At 43.8% G+C, this 20,896-nt stretch overlaps 4 protein-coding genes; 3 read left to right on the top strand and 1 right to left on the bottom strand.

Annotated features, from left to right (window-relative positions):
* The window catches only part of GSTUM_00004233001 (uncharacterized protein), a gene marked incomplete at its 3' end in the record, with an annotated part of 3,137 nt that extends 407 nt beyond the window's left edge, over positions 1-2,730 (top strand). Inside the window, exons 1-12 of the mRNA XM_002835484.2 lie at positions 1-75; positions 156-218; positions 267-437; positions 494-542; positions 608-695; positions 741-857; positions 934-1,078; positions 1,157-1,318; positions 1,396-1,512; positions 1,637-1,877; positions 1,937-2,562; positions 2,651-2,730. The exon at positions 1-75 is cut by the window's left edge and continues 407 nt beyond it. Coding sequence (XP_002835530.1) covers positions 615-695; positions 741-857; positions 934-1,078; positions 1,157-1,318; positions 1,396-1,512; positions 1,637-1,877; positions 1,937-2,562; positions 2,651-2,730 — 1,569 coding nt within the window. The 5' untranslated portion in view covers positions 1-75; positions 156-218; positions 267-437; positions 494-542; positions 608-614.
* Positions 2,731-6,639: 3,909 nt separating this feature from the next.
* On the bottom strand, positions 6,640-7,347 carry GSTUM_00004232001 (uncharacterized protein). XM_002835483.2 has 3 exons: positions 7,089-7,347; positions 6,960-7,031; positions 6,640-6,892 (listed from the first exon to the last, which is right to left on the bottom strand). The coding sequence occupies exons 1-3, from the start codon at positions 7,297-7,299 to the stop codon at positions 6,765-6,767; spliced, it is 411 nt and encodes a 136-aa protein (XP_002835529.1). The 5' UTR covers positions 7,300-7,347; the 3' UTR covers positions 6,640-6,764.
* Positions 7,348-7,832: 485 nt separating this feature from the next.
* GSTUM_00004231001 (uncharacterized protein) lies at positions 7,833-9,503 on the top strand (the record flags this gene model as incomplete). XM_002835482.2 has 8 exons in its annotated part: positions 7,833-7,941; positions 8,003-8,058; positions 8,115-8,319; positions 8,382-8,456; positions 8,514-8,520; positions 8,560-9,282; positions 9,386-9,419; positions 9,484-9,503. The coding sequence occupies exons 1-8, from the start codon at positions 7,901-7,903 to the stop codon at positions 9,501-9,503; spliced, it is 1,161 nt and encodes a 386-aa protein (XP_002835528.1). The 5' UTR covers positions 7,833-7,900.
* A 1,204-nt stretch (positions 9,504-10,707) lies between these two features.
* Positions 10,708-11,478, top strand: GSTUM_00004230001 (uncharacterized protein). XM_002835481.2 has 2 exons: positions 10,708-11,012; positions 11,093-11,478. Exons 1-2 carry the CDS (start codon positions 10,851-10,853, stop codon positions 11,261-11,263), a joined length of 333 nt encoding a protein of 110 aa, XP_002835527.1. The 5' UTR covers positions 10,708-10,850; the 3' UTR covers positions 11,264-11,478.
* Positions 11,479-20,896: the final 9,418 nt, after the last annotated feature.

The following is a 20,896-nucleotide window of genomic DNA, read 5'->3' as shown; positions in this document are numbered from 1 at the left end:
TCTGTCCCACCCCCTACCAGCGCCACAACTACATTAAACAGTGTACTCGATCTTCACCCAGACCTAAAGCCAAAGGTCTGTACATTTCCCAATAGGATTGCTTTCGCTTCCAGGGCATGTTCGGTTTCTGGATGTAGGTCTAATATATCACTAAGATTCGAGTTCTACAATCTGTCGAAATATAACTATCTATGGATATTGTCGATACCAGGACAAAGGTAGGGGGGGCTGCTTTGGTCGATTTTTCGCAGGCTAAAGTCTCATAGGTTGCGCATTCAACCATGACCCGCACTCCCAGAAGCAACAATCTGGTACTGGTCGGGGAAAATTCAATGTAGACTCCCCCTCTTTCACTCCGGCCACTCCTCCGAAAAAGACGATATCTCCGAAAGCTGCAGATGCGGCGCCCTTTACTCCTAAACATAATCATAGTACTGGTAATTTCAGTTTGCATAGAACTCTTTATTTTGAGCATAGAGAGCTAACGTGACAGGGACCGCCACACCTCCAATTGCACAACAGCTCCATGATGCTGCGAACGGGTTCGTCTCTACATTACTCCACAACTCGTGGGACACTGTGGCTGACTATTTATACTGGCGGAAAGATACTCCATGGCTCCGGCAATCGATCCACAGCTTTATCATCACCAGGGCCTCCAACATGGATTTGAAAATATGGGGTTGGGCGAGAATGTATATTCGCCTACGAGATCACGGCGCAGGGCTAACAAAATGAAGACTACTGCAAATGCGGCGATGAATGCGTATGATTTTACTGTTGGGGCGTCTGTGAATCCATATGCTCAAACGGGTGTCGACATGTTTTATCAACCGCAACAAACGTACCAACATCCAGTTTTGTACCCCTAACCCCATGTTACGTTTACTCTAGGGTAGATGAGATATTAACTTTTGGTTTTGTCCTATCAAGCTCAACTATCATTTATATGCTCCCTTGGCCCCGTACCCTCAGAAGCTGCAGCCGTTTCAGAAAAATATTCATGGGTTTTTCTTGCCCGATAACCTAAGAGAAGAGCTCCAGAAAAAGGCCGATGCTACACTCCAAACACTACCAGGTATCTCAGCCCCTAACTCAACGAAGAGATCCGTGTTTATGAATGAAAGCTGACATGGGATTTCCCGCGCCTGCTAAGCTATATCTTCAATACTCCCCCCGTCAATCGAGGAATATCACCAGCTTGTTCCACTTGACATTTCCAACCAGAAGAGTGCGCAAGTTTTTGGGTATCCCAGCTGGGCCTATAAAGCATTTTCGTCTGAGGATGGGAACGCCTATGCGCTGCGGAGACTTGAAGGTGGGTTTCTCCGGCGGTTATGGAATCAATTTGGGATGGGGATGGCGGTTGCTAACATTTAACCTACCAACTACAAGGCTTCAGGCTCTCAAATGAGGCTGATATCCGAATTGTTCAGAGATGGAGAAAGGTATTAAGCGCTAATATTGTGACTATACACGATGCTTGGACGACTACCAAATTTGGGGATAGCTGTAGGTCTCATTTTATCCTCTGAACAAAATCACTTTTGCGCACTATTCCCACATCCTTATTGCCATTTCTTCTATCATGCCCCGAAATTTGTGCCAGTTGCCCTAAACCTTTACTTTATAACAGCTATCGTCTTCGTCTATGATTACCACCCATTGTCGAAAACACTGGCTGAGACTCACTTTGGACCTAACCCAAGATACCCGAATCCTACGAGGCAGCATCAACCCACAGGCCCAATAGTTCCAGAACAAGTTCTCTGGAGCTATATTGTCCAGATCGCTTCTGCATTGAGAGTCATACATAGTGCAGGATTAGCAGCCCGAGTGATTGAACCGTCGAAAATCCTACTCACAAATAAAATGAGGTAATTACATATCAACGAGTAATGCTTATGGGTAAATGGACCTAATGATTCTATCATAGGATACGTCTCAACTGCTGTGGGATTTTCGACGTCATCCATCCGGAGACTACACGCAGCCAGGAGTCGGTTCGGGAGTGTCAACAAGAAGACCTTATCCAGTTAGGTCGTCTCATGCTCTCAATCGCATTTAATACCCCTTCAGCTATTCAATATCCCCAGAAGAGCATGGAATACATTGGTCGTCATTACTCCATTCAACTTCGGGACAGCATTTACTACCTTTATACCGGATCAACGAAAAATATAGACGAATACGTCAAATCCATAGCCAACCAAGCCTTCCAAAATTTCGATAGTGCTCTACACTACGAAGATTCACTAGAGTCGGCGCTCTCTCGAGAATTAGAGAACGGTAGGCTAGTGCGGCTTTTGTGTAAATTCGGCTTCATCAACGAGCGACCCGAGTACGATCATGATCCAAGATGGAGTGAGACCGGTGACAGATATTACTTAAAGCTCTTTAGGGACTACGTGTTCCATTCTGTCGACGAGAGCAATAATCCTGTCGTTGATATGGCCCATGTTCTTACCTGTTTGAATAAACTGGACGCTGGGGTAGACGAGAAGATCATGTTGGTCAGTAGAGACAGCATGAATTGTTTTGTAGTCACCTATAAGGAGGCAAGTACCTTCACGTTCCCCCCCCCCACTTGTGTGTGGTAACTGATTTCATGATCGGATAGCTGAAACGACAAGTTGAATCATGTTTTCAGGACCTCAGCAAGTCCAGACGATGAAATTTGATTTGTTATTAGCAACGTATCTTAGATCCTTCATGGTTCCTAGCTGTTAGTTCTCACTTTCTTTCGTTGGGCGAGGATTGGGGTATTGCTACTTCATTTTGGTGGTGTATTAAAAGAAAACTTTGCTTTATGAGTTGGTAATAGGGTGGAATTTGTGACCGAGCGAGCGCCCCTCTCAGCGAGCCCGTGTCAGCTTTTGTCATTTTCTCTATCAACATCACTAGTAGAGATTCTGTATGTAATGAAACTCGTTGTGAGCGATGGTGCGGCATATACATCCTTAGCCAGATGCCAAAATCCAGCCCCCAGTCCGTGCAGTACCGGTACTCTTTCGTGCGGTGAAAGGGCCAGCCACGGTACCGGTGTGATGCCATACAGCGCGCAACAGAATCGTAATCCATACAATCCGGAAAACTGTACTCTCAGTCAGATCGACCTTCATTTATATACAGTGCAGAGCAATTTGTCCTTTATTGTACGGCACTATAATCTACCGTACCAGCTAACGGCGCCGCCTCCCACCTTGGTGACTCATTTCCGACGGAAACACGGCCAACCAGCACTTCCCTGGAAAATCTTCCAGGACACGCACACCCATCTACGGGCGACGACTACTCGAGTAGCGAAATACAGTACAAAATACCCATCTCTTCACAACAGTAGCATACCGGTATAGCCCCACATATTCCCGGTAAATTATTTATACTTGGGCTTCCACTTTCCCTCATTCCACCGACAACTCTCTTTTCGCCAATGTGTCAACGGAGCGCCACCGTACCTACCATTAAACTTACTCGTGCTCTCCTCAAAACTATAGGGTATTTACGAACTGACCAAGTCAGATGTTTAGCGGTCAAGTGTGGTGGTTATCTGGCGAAGGCGAAGAGAGTTATGCGATAATGTTAGATAGATAGATAGGACGGTAACGTCCCTACCGTGATATACCCCCGGACGCCGGGACCTCGGGTTTGCTTGTTATTATTGCAGAGCTCGCCGAAGGGTAAGTTAGAGGTGGGTTCGCGGGTCGTGGATGTATTGGTAAAGGTGGTTGTGGGTGAGCGAGAGAGGATGGGAAAATGGGGGTACTGTACAGGCATATCATACTTCCGGAATGAGTTGCTGGTTTTGCGGTAATTAGTACAATAGAGTTAGTAGTGTAGTGGGTTCTAATACCGTGTGTCCGGCTTTGGTCCCAATCTGGTGGTATCATATATCGTAGTATGATACCGTCTAGATAAGCTTTAGGGAAATTGCAGTTAGGAACTTGAAAAATTAGGGTGGGTCTACGAGTACGGTAGACCAAAAGTGGCTGTTGCCTCACCCTCGACCCAATTTGGTAGATTATGGGTGGCGCCCACAGCACTGTACTGTACAGTACTTGTAGCTCGGTGGAGTGGTGAGTTCAGGTACCGGAAGCAGAAAATGAAACAGTGAAACGAGGTCGTATAGTGTAGGTACCGACTTGGAAAACGCTTACACAAGGAAATAACCCCGAGGTAGTCTACCTCGCTCTCATCTTCTATCTTAGAGGAAAAAAGAACTACCAGAGCATATCAGCAACGCTCTAAGTTGGGTGGAATCCGGTATATTCCGACCACAGTAACCCCACCGAGTGACTCCATATGACCACAGCCTCCCTCAATATTATACCACAACCGGGGATTCTATTCACCTTGAAAATAGAATCCGGGACTATGAGACTTGAACAGAGGCCATGATGTAATGGCTGGACGTCAAGCAGAAACCCTGCCTGTCTTGCGTTAGCCCTACTTTTCACCCCCAGCCCTATATAAAAAAAATGCACTTCTTTGTCCGTTTCATACGATTTTGGGGGATAAATTCAAGTTGGGTTGAGTGAGTCTTAGTGGTTGGGACTAGACTATGTATATCACAGTGGAATGGGGTTTGCAAGTATTGTTCTCACTTTTGGCAACCTCGTGTTGCCGGTGTGTAGTTACCGTCCGGAATACAATGGCGATTCATGGCATGAACTACCATTAACGTTCGACACTATTCAACTTGAATGGCTCCCCATCTTGGCTATTTTCCAACTTGAATGGTCTCCGTAGGTGGGTGTGTAAGGTATACAATCAAGTAAATCGCCTCCAGTTCTATGATCGTCATAATTATTGTATAAAGAGCCGTTTGATATTTTTATTTTCGAGCTCTTTCTTCCACACTCACGCTCTCTCATATCAACATTAAGATACTTACACACCTTGCGAGATTTTCGAGAAAGCCGCTTCCATTCTCTTAACTATCCTTTCTTTTTTGGAGGAAACAATCTTTATACCAATCTCACTTTTGCTAAAACATAATGCATTTTTACTTTATCACCACTGCAGCTTTGCTGCTACTCCACGCCGGGAACGCTGTTTCCCACTCTTGGGTAAGAGGATCGGCCGAAGATATATATAAAACTTTTCAGAGTGCTAACATTCGTTTTACAGATCGAGGCCCTAGAGGCAGTTGGCCCGGGCACGAAAGGCTACATAAGAAGCTGGAGTGAGCCCTTTCCTCCCCTCCTCCATCCACCCCCATAGCATGAAATAAGAACATCAAAAACTAACAACCTACCTACCTACCTACCTACCAGTTGGCAAGGACGCCAGCGTCGACACCCGCATGACTTACCGCATCGAAGGCCCGGACTGGGATAGCAAGCCGATCTGCAAGGAGACCCAGCAAGTGCGCGCCAACCACCCAGGTTTTCCCCGTCTTAGGGCCAGCCGCGGACAAACGGTGGCAGGTTACTACCTCGAAAATGGTCACGTATCCCTCCCTCCCTCGGGGAAAGCTTTCTCAGGCTACACGTACTGGTTCGGCACCTCCAACCCCGACCCGAAACTCCCGCTGAGGGAGGTGAGGGCTTGGACCGCCGACGGCCAGGGAGGGAACAAGAGGGGCAGGCTTCTCCAGGCGAGGCTGTACGACGATGGAAAGTGCACTCAACCCAATGGCTCCCCCATATCTGGGCAGCGTGGGGTGGGAGCAGCGGGGGTTGAGAAGCCATGTAGATCGGAGTTTGTGATCCCGGAGGACCTGAACGTTGGGGATGTTTACACTGTTTACTGGGTTTGGGATTTCTCGTGGCATTTTGGCCGAGATAAGCCTAGGGTTGAGGAGGTATGTATCTGCACCCCACCCCATTTACTGTCCGGGGGAACAATAAGGGATTCGTTGCTAATGGGAACACTTTTAGTGGTATACTTCCTGCATGGATATTGAAATTATTTAGACGGACCGAATAGTTAGTACAATGTTTGCAATCGATAATGTTCTTTAGATACGACCTCACGACCTTTTTGTGGATGAAATACTACCACCACACATGAGATTCACAGACTTGGGCGTAGTATATTGGGGCGTTCCTGTATTTTCCTTCTATTCTCTTATTTCCTACCCTGAAGCATCGGGTGTCTACCAATTAGTTAGCTGCAATCCCTTTACAAATAGCTTGAAAGAGCATAAAATTTAAGAAAGCGAGGCAAACAGTGATTAGCTTGTGCTAGAGAGTGGTCCGAATTTGTCTAGATACACGATTTAACAATATATCATAATATCTAACATCACAAAGAGGGTGAGTGCCCTTTCGAATCTGTAGGGAAAACTTTCCGTGACAATGTGATTTCTGTGAATATCGAGTGATCCTGTATGGTTTCTATCATACTATGATCGGCCAGACTGCCGGCCGCAGTGGTCAAGTAGAGCAAACCCTACCACGATCATCTAACATCACCAATAGCTCAGGGTTCGCGAAGGTATAAGAGAACGAGGAGAAGAGTAACTAGACAAGAGCATCGGTGAAACTGAATTCCACTCTACGTGGTTTGCGGCGCTACTAGAAGGGAGATGTATTGCGCAATTGGCAGTCTGTGTGGGGGGTGGGCCATTCAAGAGGCAAAGGGTAACCTCGCTTCACCAAGACTATTGTCTCGCGACTGTAAACCGGTATCAGGCAGTGTGACCCCCTTTTATTAATGGAAGAACTAACGCCAAAACCCAATCACAAGAAAATCCCATGATATTAAGCTCTCTCGAAAAGAAGACAATCCATTTAGAGAGACAAGATAATGCTTCCCAGTTACCCTTCCTGCGTCATGAACGGGTTCTCGATCTGCTCGCTACCATCCATTGGCGAGATGAGGGTCAACATCGGACCCCTCGCAACGACCAGACCCAATTCCCGTGTTGTCTCGTTTCCATCCTCATCTATCAGGTAATTATGGTTAGCGCTCAATACTTGAGTATATGCTAGTTATTATTATATGGAACGAACCTCTAAGGTTTTCCTTCACATCATCTAGGACGAGGTTCATGAGTTGGTCGTAGCCTTTTAATATTCCCACAACTGGAGCAGAATTAACTGTCAGTATCCACAAAATTTAGAGCGTAGGGCGAGAAGCACCTTCCCTACCACCATTAAACTTCACAGTGATTGCCTTATCCATAAATTTTGCCAGATCCAAGATTGCCTCGCGAGGTTTCCGCTCTTGTTGATCTTTATTGTACCCGGCCTGACCACCTCCACCACCGCCCCCTCCGGCTCCACCACGACCTCCACGCCCACCACCGCCTCCGCCGCGCCCTCTGAATCCTCCGCCTCGTGGTCTATCCATTGTTTGAGATATTGTAGTGGATGTTTGTTAAAGGTGGGGTGCAATGAGTGGTCAAGTTCAAGGTGACGACAAGCAACGGGGTAGACTTACCCTACTTTGAGGCTCCCGACTGGTTATGAGCGGTATGAAAAGTCTTAGAACAGGGGTACGATGGGTACTTGTGATACCTAACGATAAGGGTTCCTACCTTAGCTAACTCGTGGCGCGTCTTCCCATCACGGACCTAGCTCCCTCGCACGATTCCTAGAAAATTAATGTAAATAGAACTCCCCCGCACACCAAACTCCATAGAAACCTCTACCCTGGCACTTACTGCGCTTTCCTCTTGTATCATATTATTAATAATATTATCAAAATAATTTTACGGGTGCGCGAGTAACCCTCACTCAAGCTCTAATTAGGGCCCTCGATTGCCGTACCCGGTATTATAGCTATCTAAAGACGTCAATCTTTTCGCCGTACGCACAGTGCCGGGATAGCGCAAACTCATTCCCGAACCGGGCACTGGTGTAAACTCCCTCCTCACGGTCTGCAACTTCCCTCTTCCTCTCACAGTTGCAGGATTCCCGTATCACTCTTACAACAATAGAATTCCCCAAATATGGTAGCGAAACCTGCTCTTAGCAAACCTGGAGGCCAACAGTTCGTCCCCCTTGGAGTTGCTACCTTCTCTTCATTCTTTTCTGACCCGTATTCATCACAGACCGGCTGACATTCTCAACATACATATCGCCGCCGACTCAATGGAAAAGTATCCAGGTGTCAATGGGCCCAGCGAATAATGGTTTTTCCTCGTGTTTCTAACCTGTTTGCAGCGAAGCAACACGCCCGAAATGTGGCCCGACGACTACCCACTCGTAGCGGTCTTATCTACCTAGAAGGGATGCCGGAGGTGCTTTTTGAGGACTCGGACGAGCCGGTTAAATTCCGTCAAAAGAGATATTTCTTGTACCTCACGGGAGTCGTGGATATGCCGGATTGTTTCGTCACATATTCAATCGCTCAGGACAAGTTAATTCTGTACGACTCTCTCATGGGCTTTGGAGAGAGGTCGGAGGAGTGCTAATACTGCAAGCTTGTAGATATATTCCGCCTTTTGATCCGAATCAAGTTCTCTGGTCTGGTTTTCCGCCCTCAATAACGGACTGCATCTTTAAGTTTGTTGAGCCCCCCTTTCACACACCGCAACAACTAAGGAGTTGACGAATCCTTAGGTATGACGTGGACGAAGTTCTCTACTCTACTTCAATAGCTGATAAGATAATGGAGTTCCATTTCACGTTTCAATCCTCTCCAATTTATACTATTCATCATCAAGTTTCACGGATCCCCCCACAGATCCCTCGGAGATTTATCTCCGATCAGCACCTCCAACCCGCAATTGATGATTGCCGGGTTTATAAGGATGATTACGAAATCAACTTGCTCCGCCGAGCAAATATCATCTCAGCAAATGCTCATTGTGCTGTGCTAAAAGCGGTGCAAACAGCTCAAACGGAAGCTCAGCTGGAAGGAATATTTGTCCAGACTTGTATTGCGCAGCTCGCCCGAACGCAGGCATATGAGCCAATTGTTGCCTCTGGGCAGAATTGCGCAACACTACACTACACTCGCAATGACGCGCCGCTCAGGGAGAAACAATTGCTTTTGATTGATGCTGGTGCAGAATGGGCCGGATATGCGAGCGATGTCACTCGCACATACCCGATATCCGGGAAATGGACTAAAGAAGCCAGTGAAATATATAATATTGTTGATGAGATGCAGAGGGAATGCATCAAAAAGACTGTTGCCGGCGTGGATTGGAGAGATACACATCTCCTCGCACATAGGATTGCCATCAAGGGATTAATGTCGTTGGGAATTATGTACAATGGCACGGCAGAAGAAATCTTCCAATGTGGAACTAGCCGTGCCTTCTTCCCCCATGGCATTGGTCACTTTCTTGGGTTGGACACTCATGATGTCGAGGGCGCCCCGGATGTCGACTGGAAGCCCGCTGTAGGCCAGCTAGGTTCCATCGCCTCTCTCCCAAAACCAATGTTAGGACGTGGACTATACCGCCCCGTGGTGCGCAGAATACTAGAGCCCAGGATGGTCATTACTGTCGAACCTGGAATGTATGATCCCAACAACTCCCAACTTTTATCCATTTACCCACGCAACCGGGCTAACAATCCATAGCTACTTCTCAAGATTCATAATCCAAGCTTTCCTTGACCACCCCGTCCACAACCAGTATATTAACAAGACGGTCCTTGAAGAGTACTGGGCAGTAGGCGGTGTCAGAATCGAAGACGACATTCTCGTTCTCGACAACGGGAAGAACGAGAATCTGACCACTGCTCCTAGAATAGATCCTGCTGGCGAGCGGGATTAAGTTTTGGAGGGTACGCTATGTCGCTGCAGTGGATACCGGTATTGATGTGTGTGGGTAGGGTGCGATGGGCAGGATGAAGTGTTTTTCGGAACCGTGATACCATATAATAGTCATTTGGGCGATAGTAATGTATTTTAATTTTCTCGGGGACGGTTTGTTTGTGGAGTATTGTATCATTGTGGAGTAACTTGACTTGTGATATCATAGTATGATAATTATTGTGGTGGAATCCTGTAGAATGGGGGGGACTGTTTCAATCGGGTTTTCATATACCGGTAGGGCCGGGGCTTTGGTGACCGACTACTCGTACGATATTCTCGAGGAAGCCTGACGAACTGGACATATAAATTCATGACAAGGTTCACCACCGAAATTTAGTCACCAATGTTGTAGCTACTAGTATGATACTCGAGTACTGGTACGGTACATTGCACTGGCAGAGAACTAATAAATATGGGAATCGTATCATAGAGAAACCTCATCTCTTTTGACTCACCAAAATCACTCAGTTGTGGTACTGCCTGATGATAAGTATACCAGCAGCACTCAATCAAAACCCACCAAAGCGCCATGAGTCACTCACCTCCATATCTAATCGCGGCTTGTAACCCAAGCTAATCAACATAGCCCATGGCGGCAAAACCTTGATAGCCTATGGTACTCGGGTACCGTACTGTATGGTTGAGTCCAGTGGTGGCTGAAGTTATTTCTGACTGGTTGCGACGCCGTTAGGATCACTCGGTGCTAGTGTGCGAGTGCTGTTGCTAGTAGGGGGCGAGAGGGTGGTGAATTTGTATGAACACTCGTAAACGCCGCTATTGTTTTCCTTTTTCCCATTTTTCTATACATTTTGCGAATCCCTGTTTTCGAGTACAAGTATTACCGGTATGCTCCTAGCCTTCTCCGGGGACCCTAAGGCCAAGATGATCCAGCTCAGGCAGAGTCATAAGTTAATGAGTCAAACTTTTGGGGGAAAATTGTATATAATCCAGGCGTCAGCACTGCTGCTATTTACCAACACCTTCTACCAGAGCTCTTCACGGCTACCATTGCTAGATAAACCGCACAATATACCAGCAACACCCTGGGTATATATTTGCCTTCTTCCTTCGCAAATCCCCCAACATAACTACTACAAGCACGCACGAAGAAAACTGCGAACTCGCCAAAAATGCCTTACAGAGCCGACTTCAGGCGCGGACCCAGGGGGAATGGTAAATGGGCTCGGAACTCGCTCGACCGCGTGCGTTGCGAGGCGAGGTACCTTTACGATCAGGTCGATCGTGATGTCCAGTGGGAATGGAGCGAGGGAGGTTTGGCGGCTAGCGACGCTGTGAGTAGTTCCCTTCGCCTACGCAGGAGAATAAGAGGGAGAGGCAGAGGGAGATGGCTAATGATGAGGGGTGGTGGTAGGAGTTGTATCGGCTGGGGATACTATATGATCAGGAGGTAGAGGAGGTTGAAGTCGCTTCCTGTGTTGGGGAGGAGGTTGGCGCTAGGAGTGAGGCCGGTGATGACTGGTCGGTGCTGGATGATGGGGAGTCGGTGATTGGGGATTGGGATCTTATTAGCGAGTTGGGTTAAAGGGTTGAACCCCTTCAGCCTTTTCTCTCCTGCTTGCTGTAGTATATCTCGGTCTCTGGTTTCTGGCGTTTGGTTTTTTTTTAGGCCCTATTGTATTGTAGCGTTTTTGGATACTTAGAGTTGGGTGGCTTTTTGGCGAGCTACTTTCTCTTCGAGGAGAGCATCCGATTGTCGGCATAATATTGGGGCTTTGGTTAACCCTTTTTTTCAACCAACATTTTGTTTTTTTGCTTGCCTTATGAGGAAAGATTCAATGTGAATAAAGATTCAATGTGAATGGTGAGACATGATATCCGAGTGCCTTTGGTGAGCATCATCTACCCGGGTATCCGGACGATGAGTTCACATACTGTGGGACCGGGTGCCGGAAAAATCAGACCTAAGTTTTAGCACAGAATAATGATTCACCAAGGAACACATTCTTAATGTTGGTATAATATAATACTTGTAAGGTATGAGCCGCGGCCTTAAGACACGAAGCTGGTAACAAAAACCACCAATAGTGTAAGCCTACCGTACTGTACTGTACCACGCCAAGCGTAGTCGACATTGAGTACAGTACCGATAGTTGAATTTCCTCCCAAGGGTTAAACCGAAGGATACAAAAAGACTAGTATCATACTAACGGGGGCGAATTGAACCTCGACACACACCTACGGTACGGGGGCACCGCAACGCGCCAAACTGGACAAGGGGGACTAGAGACCGTCCGTGTCAAGCCAGATCGTCCGGAGAAGAGGACGTGGACTTGGTAGTCTCGTTATAGAAGATGGACGGACTAGACGGGCTAGCCTGCCCTGAGAATATCCTGTGGTGATGCGAGAACATGGAAGTTTGTGAACGTGGTTTGATAATTGTTTTTCTCTCCTAAAGGAGAGTCCGCTGATAAACAGGAATAGTTTGAGGAAAGAGATAGATATATGCTCGCTCTACAACCCCTCTACTCGTAGCGCAAATGGGCTCAAAATAGGTCCTCGAAACAAGCTAAACACCATATTCAACTAGTTAACGACAGCAAGAGATTTACAAAAGAACAGAGCGCTAAGATAAAGCCGAGTGTTAGCATGCGGCTAGTCCCGCCCGGGCTTTTTCTGCGATAGTATCATATAGGCATGGCCGGACTGTCGGCTGCGGTCCGTTTTCTAGGGCTCATCCAGCTAGGCCTGGCCCGATCGCAGATATTGAAAACCGAAGTCAACTTTAAACAGGGTGTCATTTTATATCCAATGATCCCCATTGATAAACAACAATGCGGCATATATACAGTGTGGTGACAAAATTGATCGTTGCCGTGCATGACAACAGCGCTCGCCCGCCCACAACCCACCACATCAACTCCCCATGTAATATCAAATATACCTATAGAGGTAGAATTTTGTTTATAATAGATAGAATAGAAGAGATAAATACAAAATATCAATTCAAAATTTAGTATACCACTCTTTTGCCTTGATAACTGCATTAATCCATCCAGGAATACCTTCTACCAATTCTTTAAACAAATAGTCTAGTATCAGCTCCCAACAATGAATAAGGGCTTCCTCTATGAGTGGCTTTACCTTATCTGCTGAGCTGGTATCTTCAACTAAGTGAGTATAATGTTTATGGTAAAGCTTCTTGAGGTGTACCCAAAAAGGTTCAATAGGATTGAGATCTTGTGGATATGGTAGCTAATCCTCCAAAACTTGCACATCATTGTCCTACAACTGTAATGAGACTCCATGGAGTACTATTACAGTTAGTCAAACTTATACCCATACTGGTGTTAAGAGACTGCCTTAGTAGGAATATTGGTAGACCAGAGTCTACCAAGTAGAGGTACTGTTAGTTAGGTACCTCAGTTGGACATGCTATGCCATACTAAGAAGTATCATACATAAATACTAGTAAGGAGTGGTGGTTACCCTACTGGGTAGGGTAACCCATGTAGTTAATTTGGGAATAACCCTGAATTGCTGGATGGTGAATCCAGGTAGAGATATTTTACCTTCAGACTAGAGTTACACAGCTATGGAGCCAAGTTACCCTACCTTGGAAGTAACTTGTTATGCAGGACTTCAGGGGAAGTTACTAGATTGTTTGTCATATAAAACTACAGAGGGTGTTTGAATCTCAGATTGTGCGGATCACTCCTGCACAACCAGTAGAGCTTCAAATAAGCTCTAACATAAAGGTGTGGTGGCTAACATCCCCCTCTAGTCCCATTATAAGTCTCTAGCATTATAGGCTATAGCCTGGAGAGTTGCTGTAAGTCTAGTGAAAGTCTACAGGTAAAGATGCTCCTGTAACACCGCATACGCTCACAGTGTCCGGTCAATCATATGTAGTCTCTAGGATATATGCGGGGAAGGAGGAGAGCATAAAGAATGGCCTCCAGGTGGTTTCATTCAAAACGGACCAGAACTGACAGAGTAAAACAACTTTGAAGTTAGTAGTAGTATGTGAGATTACTGGAGGCCTATAGGTAAGGTAACCAAAGTCACTTGCCATAAAAATGTAATGGTATTAGAGAATCGTTAAGGACTCTAAGATACTAGTCTGAGGTTACAATAAGACCTACTTCAAGGAGGGTTTACTTTGGTTAGTGCCTATTGATGTATAATGGGGGCTCACTTTGGGAAGATAGATGCCGAGGTTGTAACTGCACTGAGATGAATTCTTCTGCAAATAAATGTAATAAAATCTGAAAGTCTTAGCAGTAGATTTTGAAGAAACAAAATAGTAAAACTTAGTATTGTTAAGCCACAGCTTTACTCAATTAAGTCCTGATATTAAAAGGTAGTTGATTGCCAGAGTAGAGCAGAACTTGTACATACTTAAGTAGATTTCATATACTGCCAGTTGCTCACCATTACTACTATATGTTTGTGAGCTTACAACCTCTTTGTGCTATTTAGCTAACCTTTACGGATTGGACCAGACATTCTCTATAGCAAAGTTGACTACTCCGTGGCTTGCTAACATCCACCCGACAGAGGTGTTTTAGCCACTTTATTGACAATGCAACTGAAGGAGTAAAAACTCTTCTTATCATAGACATGTCAGTGGTATTCTATCATGCCGCAGTGGATGTAATATGAACAATGGAACTCTCTATCCATATTCACATAGTCTTCTACCAGGATTGGCAGACTCGGAACATATATCAGGTTCTAATTTATTCCATGTTATTCTAGATGATAGCCACATAGCTTCCCCGATAGACACCTGTGGAGGTTGACTACCAATAGACACTATCCACAGTCAACCCTCCTAGAAGTAGGTCTCATTGTGACCTCAGACTAGGTTCTTAGAGTCCTTTAATGATTTTCTAATACTATAATACTTTTGGGGCAACAGACTTTGGGTACCTCACCAATAGGCTTCCAGTAATATTAGGAATACCAGGATCCAATACTTAGGAGTTGCTCTAAGTAGGGTAACCTCACCCGAAATTGGAATTCCTGCTCTCCAACATCCCCCTCCGGTCCCCCTTATAGGGTGTTAGGCGGAGACAATCTGATAGACTTTAGAATTGTCTGGACTAATAAAGATTCATTTCTGTAGATGGAGAATATCTCGAAAGGCTCGAATTTATTTGTTTCATTTATGACTACTAAGAGTAAAGTAAATTTGGTAAAGTAATGTAGAATTGTAAGAATAATATTATATTGTTAAGGTCTCTTCTCCATTGCTTGATGATGTCTAAAGCTTGGGAGGTACTTCGATATTTATATTCCACATCTGAGTGTTTGCAGACTACATCTATTTATTATACAACTATGTACCTCTCTGATTATAACTTGCAATGTCAGGTATTCTTAAAAGGTGCGAATACTGGGAGACACTAAAAATCACCACACCCTCTTTGGTAATTACAATATAACTAACTCGGAACCATACTGTTGCTAATAGTAGTTATCTGATTATTAGAGTCTTTAGACTTGTGGCCTAGTTCTTAAGTTGAACTGAGGTGGCCCCAATTGGGGGTCAATATTGTAGCTACAACGTGTTTCAAAACCTAGTTGTAATACTCCGTAAAGTCCATTCAGTTCTATGGTATTTGTAACGTGTTTGCAAGGTGCTAATCACGTTGTCGGTAATAGATACGATAGTTGGCAGGTGGCCTGCTCTTCCAGAGAGGAGGCGAGAGCTGAGAACTAAAGGAGGCTTTGAGGGTGTACTGGGGAACAATGAAGTAACCGTTCAACCAAGTATATTGAAATACTGTCTGTCGAAGTCTGCCTTTTCCATCGTAGAAACAGGCGGTCTTTAAATACACAAATCTGTTCATGTCTAGCATGAACGAAACTAATCAAAGGTATCAATCGATACACTTTGGTAAAACTCTTTAAGTATCAAAGCGATACTTAAAACAAAACATAAAACAAACCAAGTATCAAACGATACTTAAAACAAACCAAGTATCAAAGCGATACTTAAAACAAACCAAGTATCAAAGCGATACTTAAAACAAAACATAAAACAAAACCAATAACCAAGTACCCATACCGGTTACAGTATTGTTCCTCAGAGTTCTAGACTCTTCTGATTATTGTAGGGTGGATGCGAACGTATTGGCCTCTTGTTGAGATTCTTTACCATTCAATACCATCTTTTCATGCAAAAACGTCCAGTTACCTACAGCTTATGCCAAAGATGTTCCATCCTTGAAGCCTAGTAACGCTCTGAATAGTTGACTGATTTACTCCATTTTACTTTCCAGACCTAGCTGATAGTCCCCTCCCATATATTCTATGAACAGGATCTGGTTGGATAGAGATCAGTAATGTATATGGTTTTATTCTGACACCTTCAATTCTTTAGTATTATAGTTACAGGATGCAACTGAGATTAATATGTATAATAATGTGCAGGCCTCATAAGGGGGCCAGAGGGAGGTGTTGAAGACCAGAGATTCCAATTCCAGGTGAGATTATCCTACTTACTGTAATTCCTAGGTATTGGATTCTTGCATTCCTAACATGAGCTTGCTCCTCTTAATGCTTTGTCCCAAATACCTTTTGGGTATATATAATACAAATTACAAATTAAAAATTAAAGTTAAAATATTAAATCATTAACCCTGGAACATTAGCTCCTTTAGGACCTAATGAGAGCAGAGTAAAAAATGTTCCGCATTTGCTTAGTCATAGTAGGAAAAGCTTTTTCTTTATTATTTTTCCTCTGCCTGTAGTGGCATTTCTAGATTATCACAGTGGAACTCTTCAACCATTTCCCTTGCATTATCCATGCTTGTGGCAGGTTCCTAGATGTTCTCATCTTCAGAACAACATTGCTATTTAATAAAGTACCATAGTTCATGTACCTCCTGGTAGCAACCACTTACTCTCTTTCGGTAAGAGTGTTTTTCGCTTCTTACAATTTTCTCTATTTCCCATTTGTAAGTCACTCTCAATATCCTCACATTCTTTGGAAGGTTGTTGTCAGTCCATGAGTACTGACTCTCTGTAAAGTTCTAATAGAGATATATAGAACACTGGATATATGTTTTATTGATTCGAAATGTTAAGTTTACAGGTACGATTTACTCCTTTCTCCAAGATCACAAATGGCCCCGATAATTTTGGACTAAGTTTCTTTGACTTCCAATGCGTACGAATATTTTTGTATTTAATATTACTTTATCACTGATTTTGAAATCAGGTTCTTGCTTGGCCTTTCTATCATAGTATTTCATCATAGCCTCTCATGTGTGTTGGAGTGATTGCCTTGCTTGCTCATAGATTGTCTTTATTCAGTTTACATAAGGTGTAGCTCCTGGATTTTGCGCCTCACATTTCTTCATCTATTCCATTTATGGATGAAATCCATAGTTTGCGTAGAAGGGGGTCATTCCATGTGCATTGGTTGCCAAGTTATTGTAGGTATATTCTGCTAGGTGTAGCAATTAGTACCAGTCATCCTAATCATAGTTGATGAAATCTAGCAAGTAATGTTCCAGCACTTGGTTGGTTTGCTCAGTTTGTCCATCCGTTTGTAGGTAGTACGCTGTAGACATCCTCCTTGTTATACTTAACATTTTGCATAAGGATTTCCAAAAATTTCCAGCAAACTTTGAGTCTATATTTGAGACAATTTCTGTTGGTAAGCTATGTAGCTTCCATATCTCCTTTATAAAGGTTGTAGCTATGTCCTTTGCAGTGGCTGTCTCTTCTAATCTAATGAAGTAGACCATTTTTGTAAACTGGTCAACTACTACTATAATTTGGGTACAATCTTGACTTTAGGGTAACTGAATAATAAAGTCAACAGAAATTGATGCCCATGCTGTATAGGGAATTGACAGTGGTTATAGTAGACTATATTTTGTGTGTAGTGGGGATTTGTTGTATTGACAATCATCACATGACCGTATATAATCATTTACTCAATCTGCCAGCCTTTCCAATAGAAATCCCCAATAATTATCTCAAGAGTTTCTTCTTGTCTGAATTGTCCTGCTATTTTAGCATCGTGATACCCTTCAGCTATTATTGTATAAAGATCCTTGTTTTTTGGTCTAAAGAGTCTTTGCTTATAGTAAAGTAACTTGTCAGATAAGGTTCAGCCTTTCGGGAAAGGTTTGCCATTGTCTTATAGTTTCTCCAACTCATTTTTTCTTCTAAGCCCTTTTCTGTCTCTCAGGATGACTTTTTGGATTTGCTCTAAGAATTCCGGATTGAATTTGTTAAATTCCTTATAGGTTGATATAGTGCTAGTCATGAGGATTTGCTCAGATATTTTGGGTGCATCATACCAGTGTGTATTTTGGTCTATTGATGTATGTAACTGACTGACTACAGGTTCTAATTCCCTCACAGAAATAGTCCTTATTGCGATGTCTGTGCTTTTGAATCCCAATGTACCTTTTTCAGTATCTTCTAGATTGTCTATTTCCATCATATTTGTAGTGTTAATTTTTTTCTACCACCAACTTGGCAATTTGATCACCGGCCTTGATGTGACAATCTGTGTCTCGATAGTTGAACAGCAATACTTTGAGTTCTCTGGTATAATCTGCATCGATTACACCAGCACTGGTAGAGATACCACTTTTGACTGCTAATCTGCTTCTTGGGGCAATCCTCCTATAAGTTCAGACTGGTAGCCTGATTGAGATACTGGTTCTGACAATTAACTGTCTCCGTGCTGAGATAATATCTTCCAGTATAGCATAAAGGTCATGGCCTGCTGCCATCCTTGAGCCATTGATTAGTCATTTTGCTCTTGTGTCTAACTGGTTTACTCAAATCACGGAATCCGAGTCATTCCAATTTGCTGTTTCCTGTATATCACCTGTGCTTATATCATCTGCTGTGCTGCTTGTTATTAGATATATTTGAATTTTTTCTTCTACAGTTCTCATTACTGAACTGACTTGGAAATGTTCGGATTTTAATATCACTTGTTTGTAATGTGCAACTCCCTTCTCAGAACAGTACTCTGGCCATCAACTGAGTGTATTAAGTTTTGTAACGGGGGCTCCCTCGGGGAAGATAGATCCCAAGGTTGCGACTGCACTGAAATGAATTCTTCCACAAAGTGAACAAATATAATAAATGTCAAAAGTCTCAACACTAGAGGTTTTGAAAAAACAAAATGGTAAAACTTAATATCGTTAAGCTACAGCTTTTACTCAGTTAAGTCCTAATCTCGAGAGGTAGTTGATTGCCAGAGTAGAGGATATCTCGCATATACTTAAGTAGACTTCATACACTGCTAGTTGCTCCCTATCACTACTCTGTATTTGCGAGTACCCAACTACCTTGGACTACCTAGCTAACCTCCACGGGTTGGACCAAAGATCTCCTGTAGCGAACTAGACTACTCTCGTGGTTTTCTAATATCTACCACTTAGAAGTATTTAGCTGATGCATCTACAATGCAATCGCAGGAGTAAAAGCTTTTCATATCGTGGACATGTCAGTGGCGAGCTGTCATACCCGAGTAGATGTGATACCAACTATGGAACTCTCTACTCATATACACTTAGTCTTCTACCAGCATTCACAGCCTCTGAACATCTATCCAGTTCTACTCTATTTTATATTATTCCAGATGATGGCCACATAGCTCACCCGATTGACCCCTTCAGATATTGACTACCAATAGGCACTACCTACAGTCAACCCTCCTAGAAACAGGTCTTATCGTGACCTTAGACTAGTGTTTCAGAGTCCCTAATAATTCTCCAATACTATTACACTTTTGGGGCAACAGACTTCAGTTACCTCACCTACTAGTCTTTGGTAACCTCACATACTACCATAGACTTCAAAGTAGTATTCCTCCATCAGCTCTGGTTTGTTTTACACAAAACCACCTGGAGAGCATTCTCTAGGTTCACCTCTACCCCCACATATATCCTGCGGACAGCTTCCGGTCAGACTGATGGCGGGAACGTATACAGTGTTACAGGAGCATCTCCACCTGAAGATATTTACTAGGCTTATAGCAACTCTCCAGGCTGTAGCCCATGATACCAGGAACTTATAACAGGGCCGGAGGAGGGTGTTCGCCACCACACCTCCAAGTTACAGCTTGTTTGGAGCTCAACTGATTGTGCGGGAGTGATCCGCACAACCTGAGATTCCAACACACTATGGAGTTTTGTGTGATAAATAATCTAGTAATTTTCCCTGAAGTCCTGCGTAACAAGTTACTTTCAAGGTAGGGTAACTTGGCTCCATAATAGGGTAACCCATAGCGCAAGGCAGGGTAACTTTAGTCTAAAGGTAGGGTAACTCTACCCGGACTCACTGTCGAGTAATTCTGGGTAACTTCCAAATTAACTACTTAGATTACCCTACTGAGTAGGGTAACTACCGCTCCCTACTGGTACCTGTATACTTCTTCGTATAGTATAGCCTGCCCAACCGAGGTACCTAACCAACAGTACCTCTAGCTGGTAGACTATAGTCTATCACCATTCCTACCACGGTAGTCTCTTGATACCAGTATGGGTATTGGTTTGGTTAACTCTAATAGTACTCCGTGGAGTCTTGTTACGAGTTTGCCTCCTCTTGTACCTGAGCTGTAAACAATTTTAGAGTTGTAAACTACTAACATCTGCGTTCAATGGATTTGGCACCCACTTTAGACCTTCGTGGTGAAGAAATATTGCAGGGTTTGGTAATTGGTGTATACAGTTATTGGTTTTTCAGTTCCAACCAGGTATTGGTGTAACTCTTTGAATGCTTCCAATATTGCCAATAGTTTGTTATAGATCTCATAATTCTGCTCTGTAGAATTTAGTTTTCGGGAGTGAAAAGCTACAGGATGTAGCCTTTTCTCCATGAATTGGGAGAGGATGTACCTAGAAGCGAAATTGCTAGCATCCGTTTCCACCACTGTTTCTCTTTCTCGGAAGAAGTAGTCTAAAATTGTGGCTAAAGTAAACCTTCTCTTTAGCTCCTGAAAGGCCTTTTCTTGTTCTGGGACCTACAGGAACCTCTTGGGATCCTCTTTCAATGTTTCTGTAATTGGAGCACAAATCTTTGAAAAGTATTCTATAAAATGCCAGTAGAAGTTCATGAATCCTTGGAATATTTGAACCTCTTTAACTGATGTAGGGGATTTCCAATTTAACACTGAATTCACCTTGTGAATACTCATAGATACCTGATTGATGGCTATCATATAGCCTAAGAA

This window comes from Tuber melanosporum, assembly GCF_000151645.1.
Source record: "Tuber melanosporum whole genome shotgun sequence assembly, scaffold_11, strain Mel28".
Taxonomy (NCBI): Eukaryota; Fungi; Ascomycota; class Pezizomycetes; order Pezizales; family Tuberaceae; genus Tuber; species Tuber melanosporum.
The sequence above is the reverse complement of the archived record's forward strand: the minus strand, read 5'-3'. Positions and strand labels throughout refer to the sequence as shown.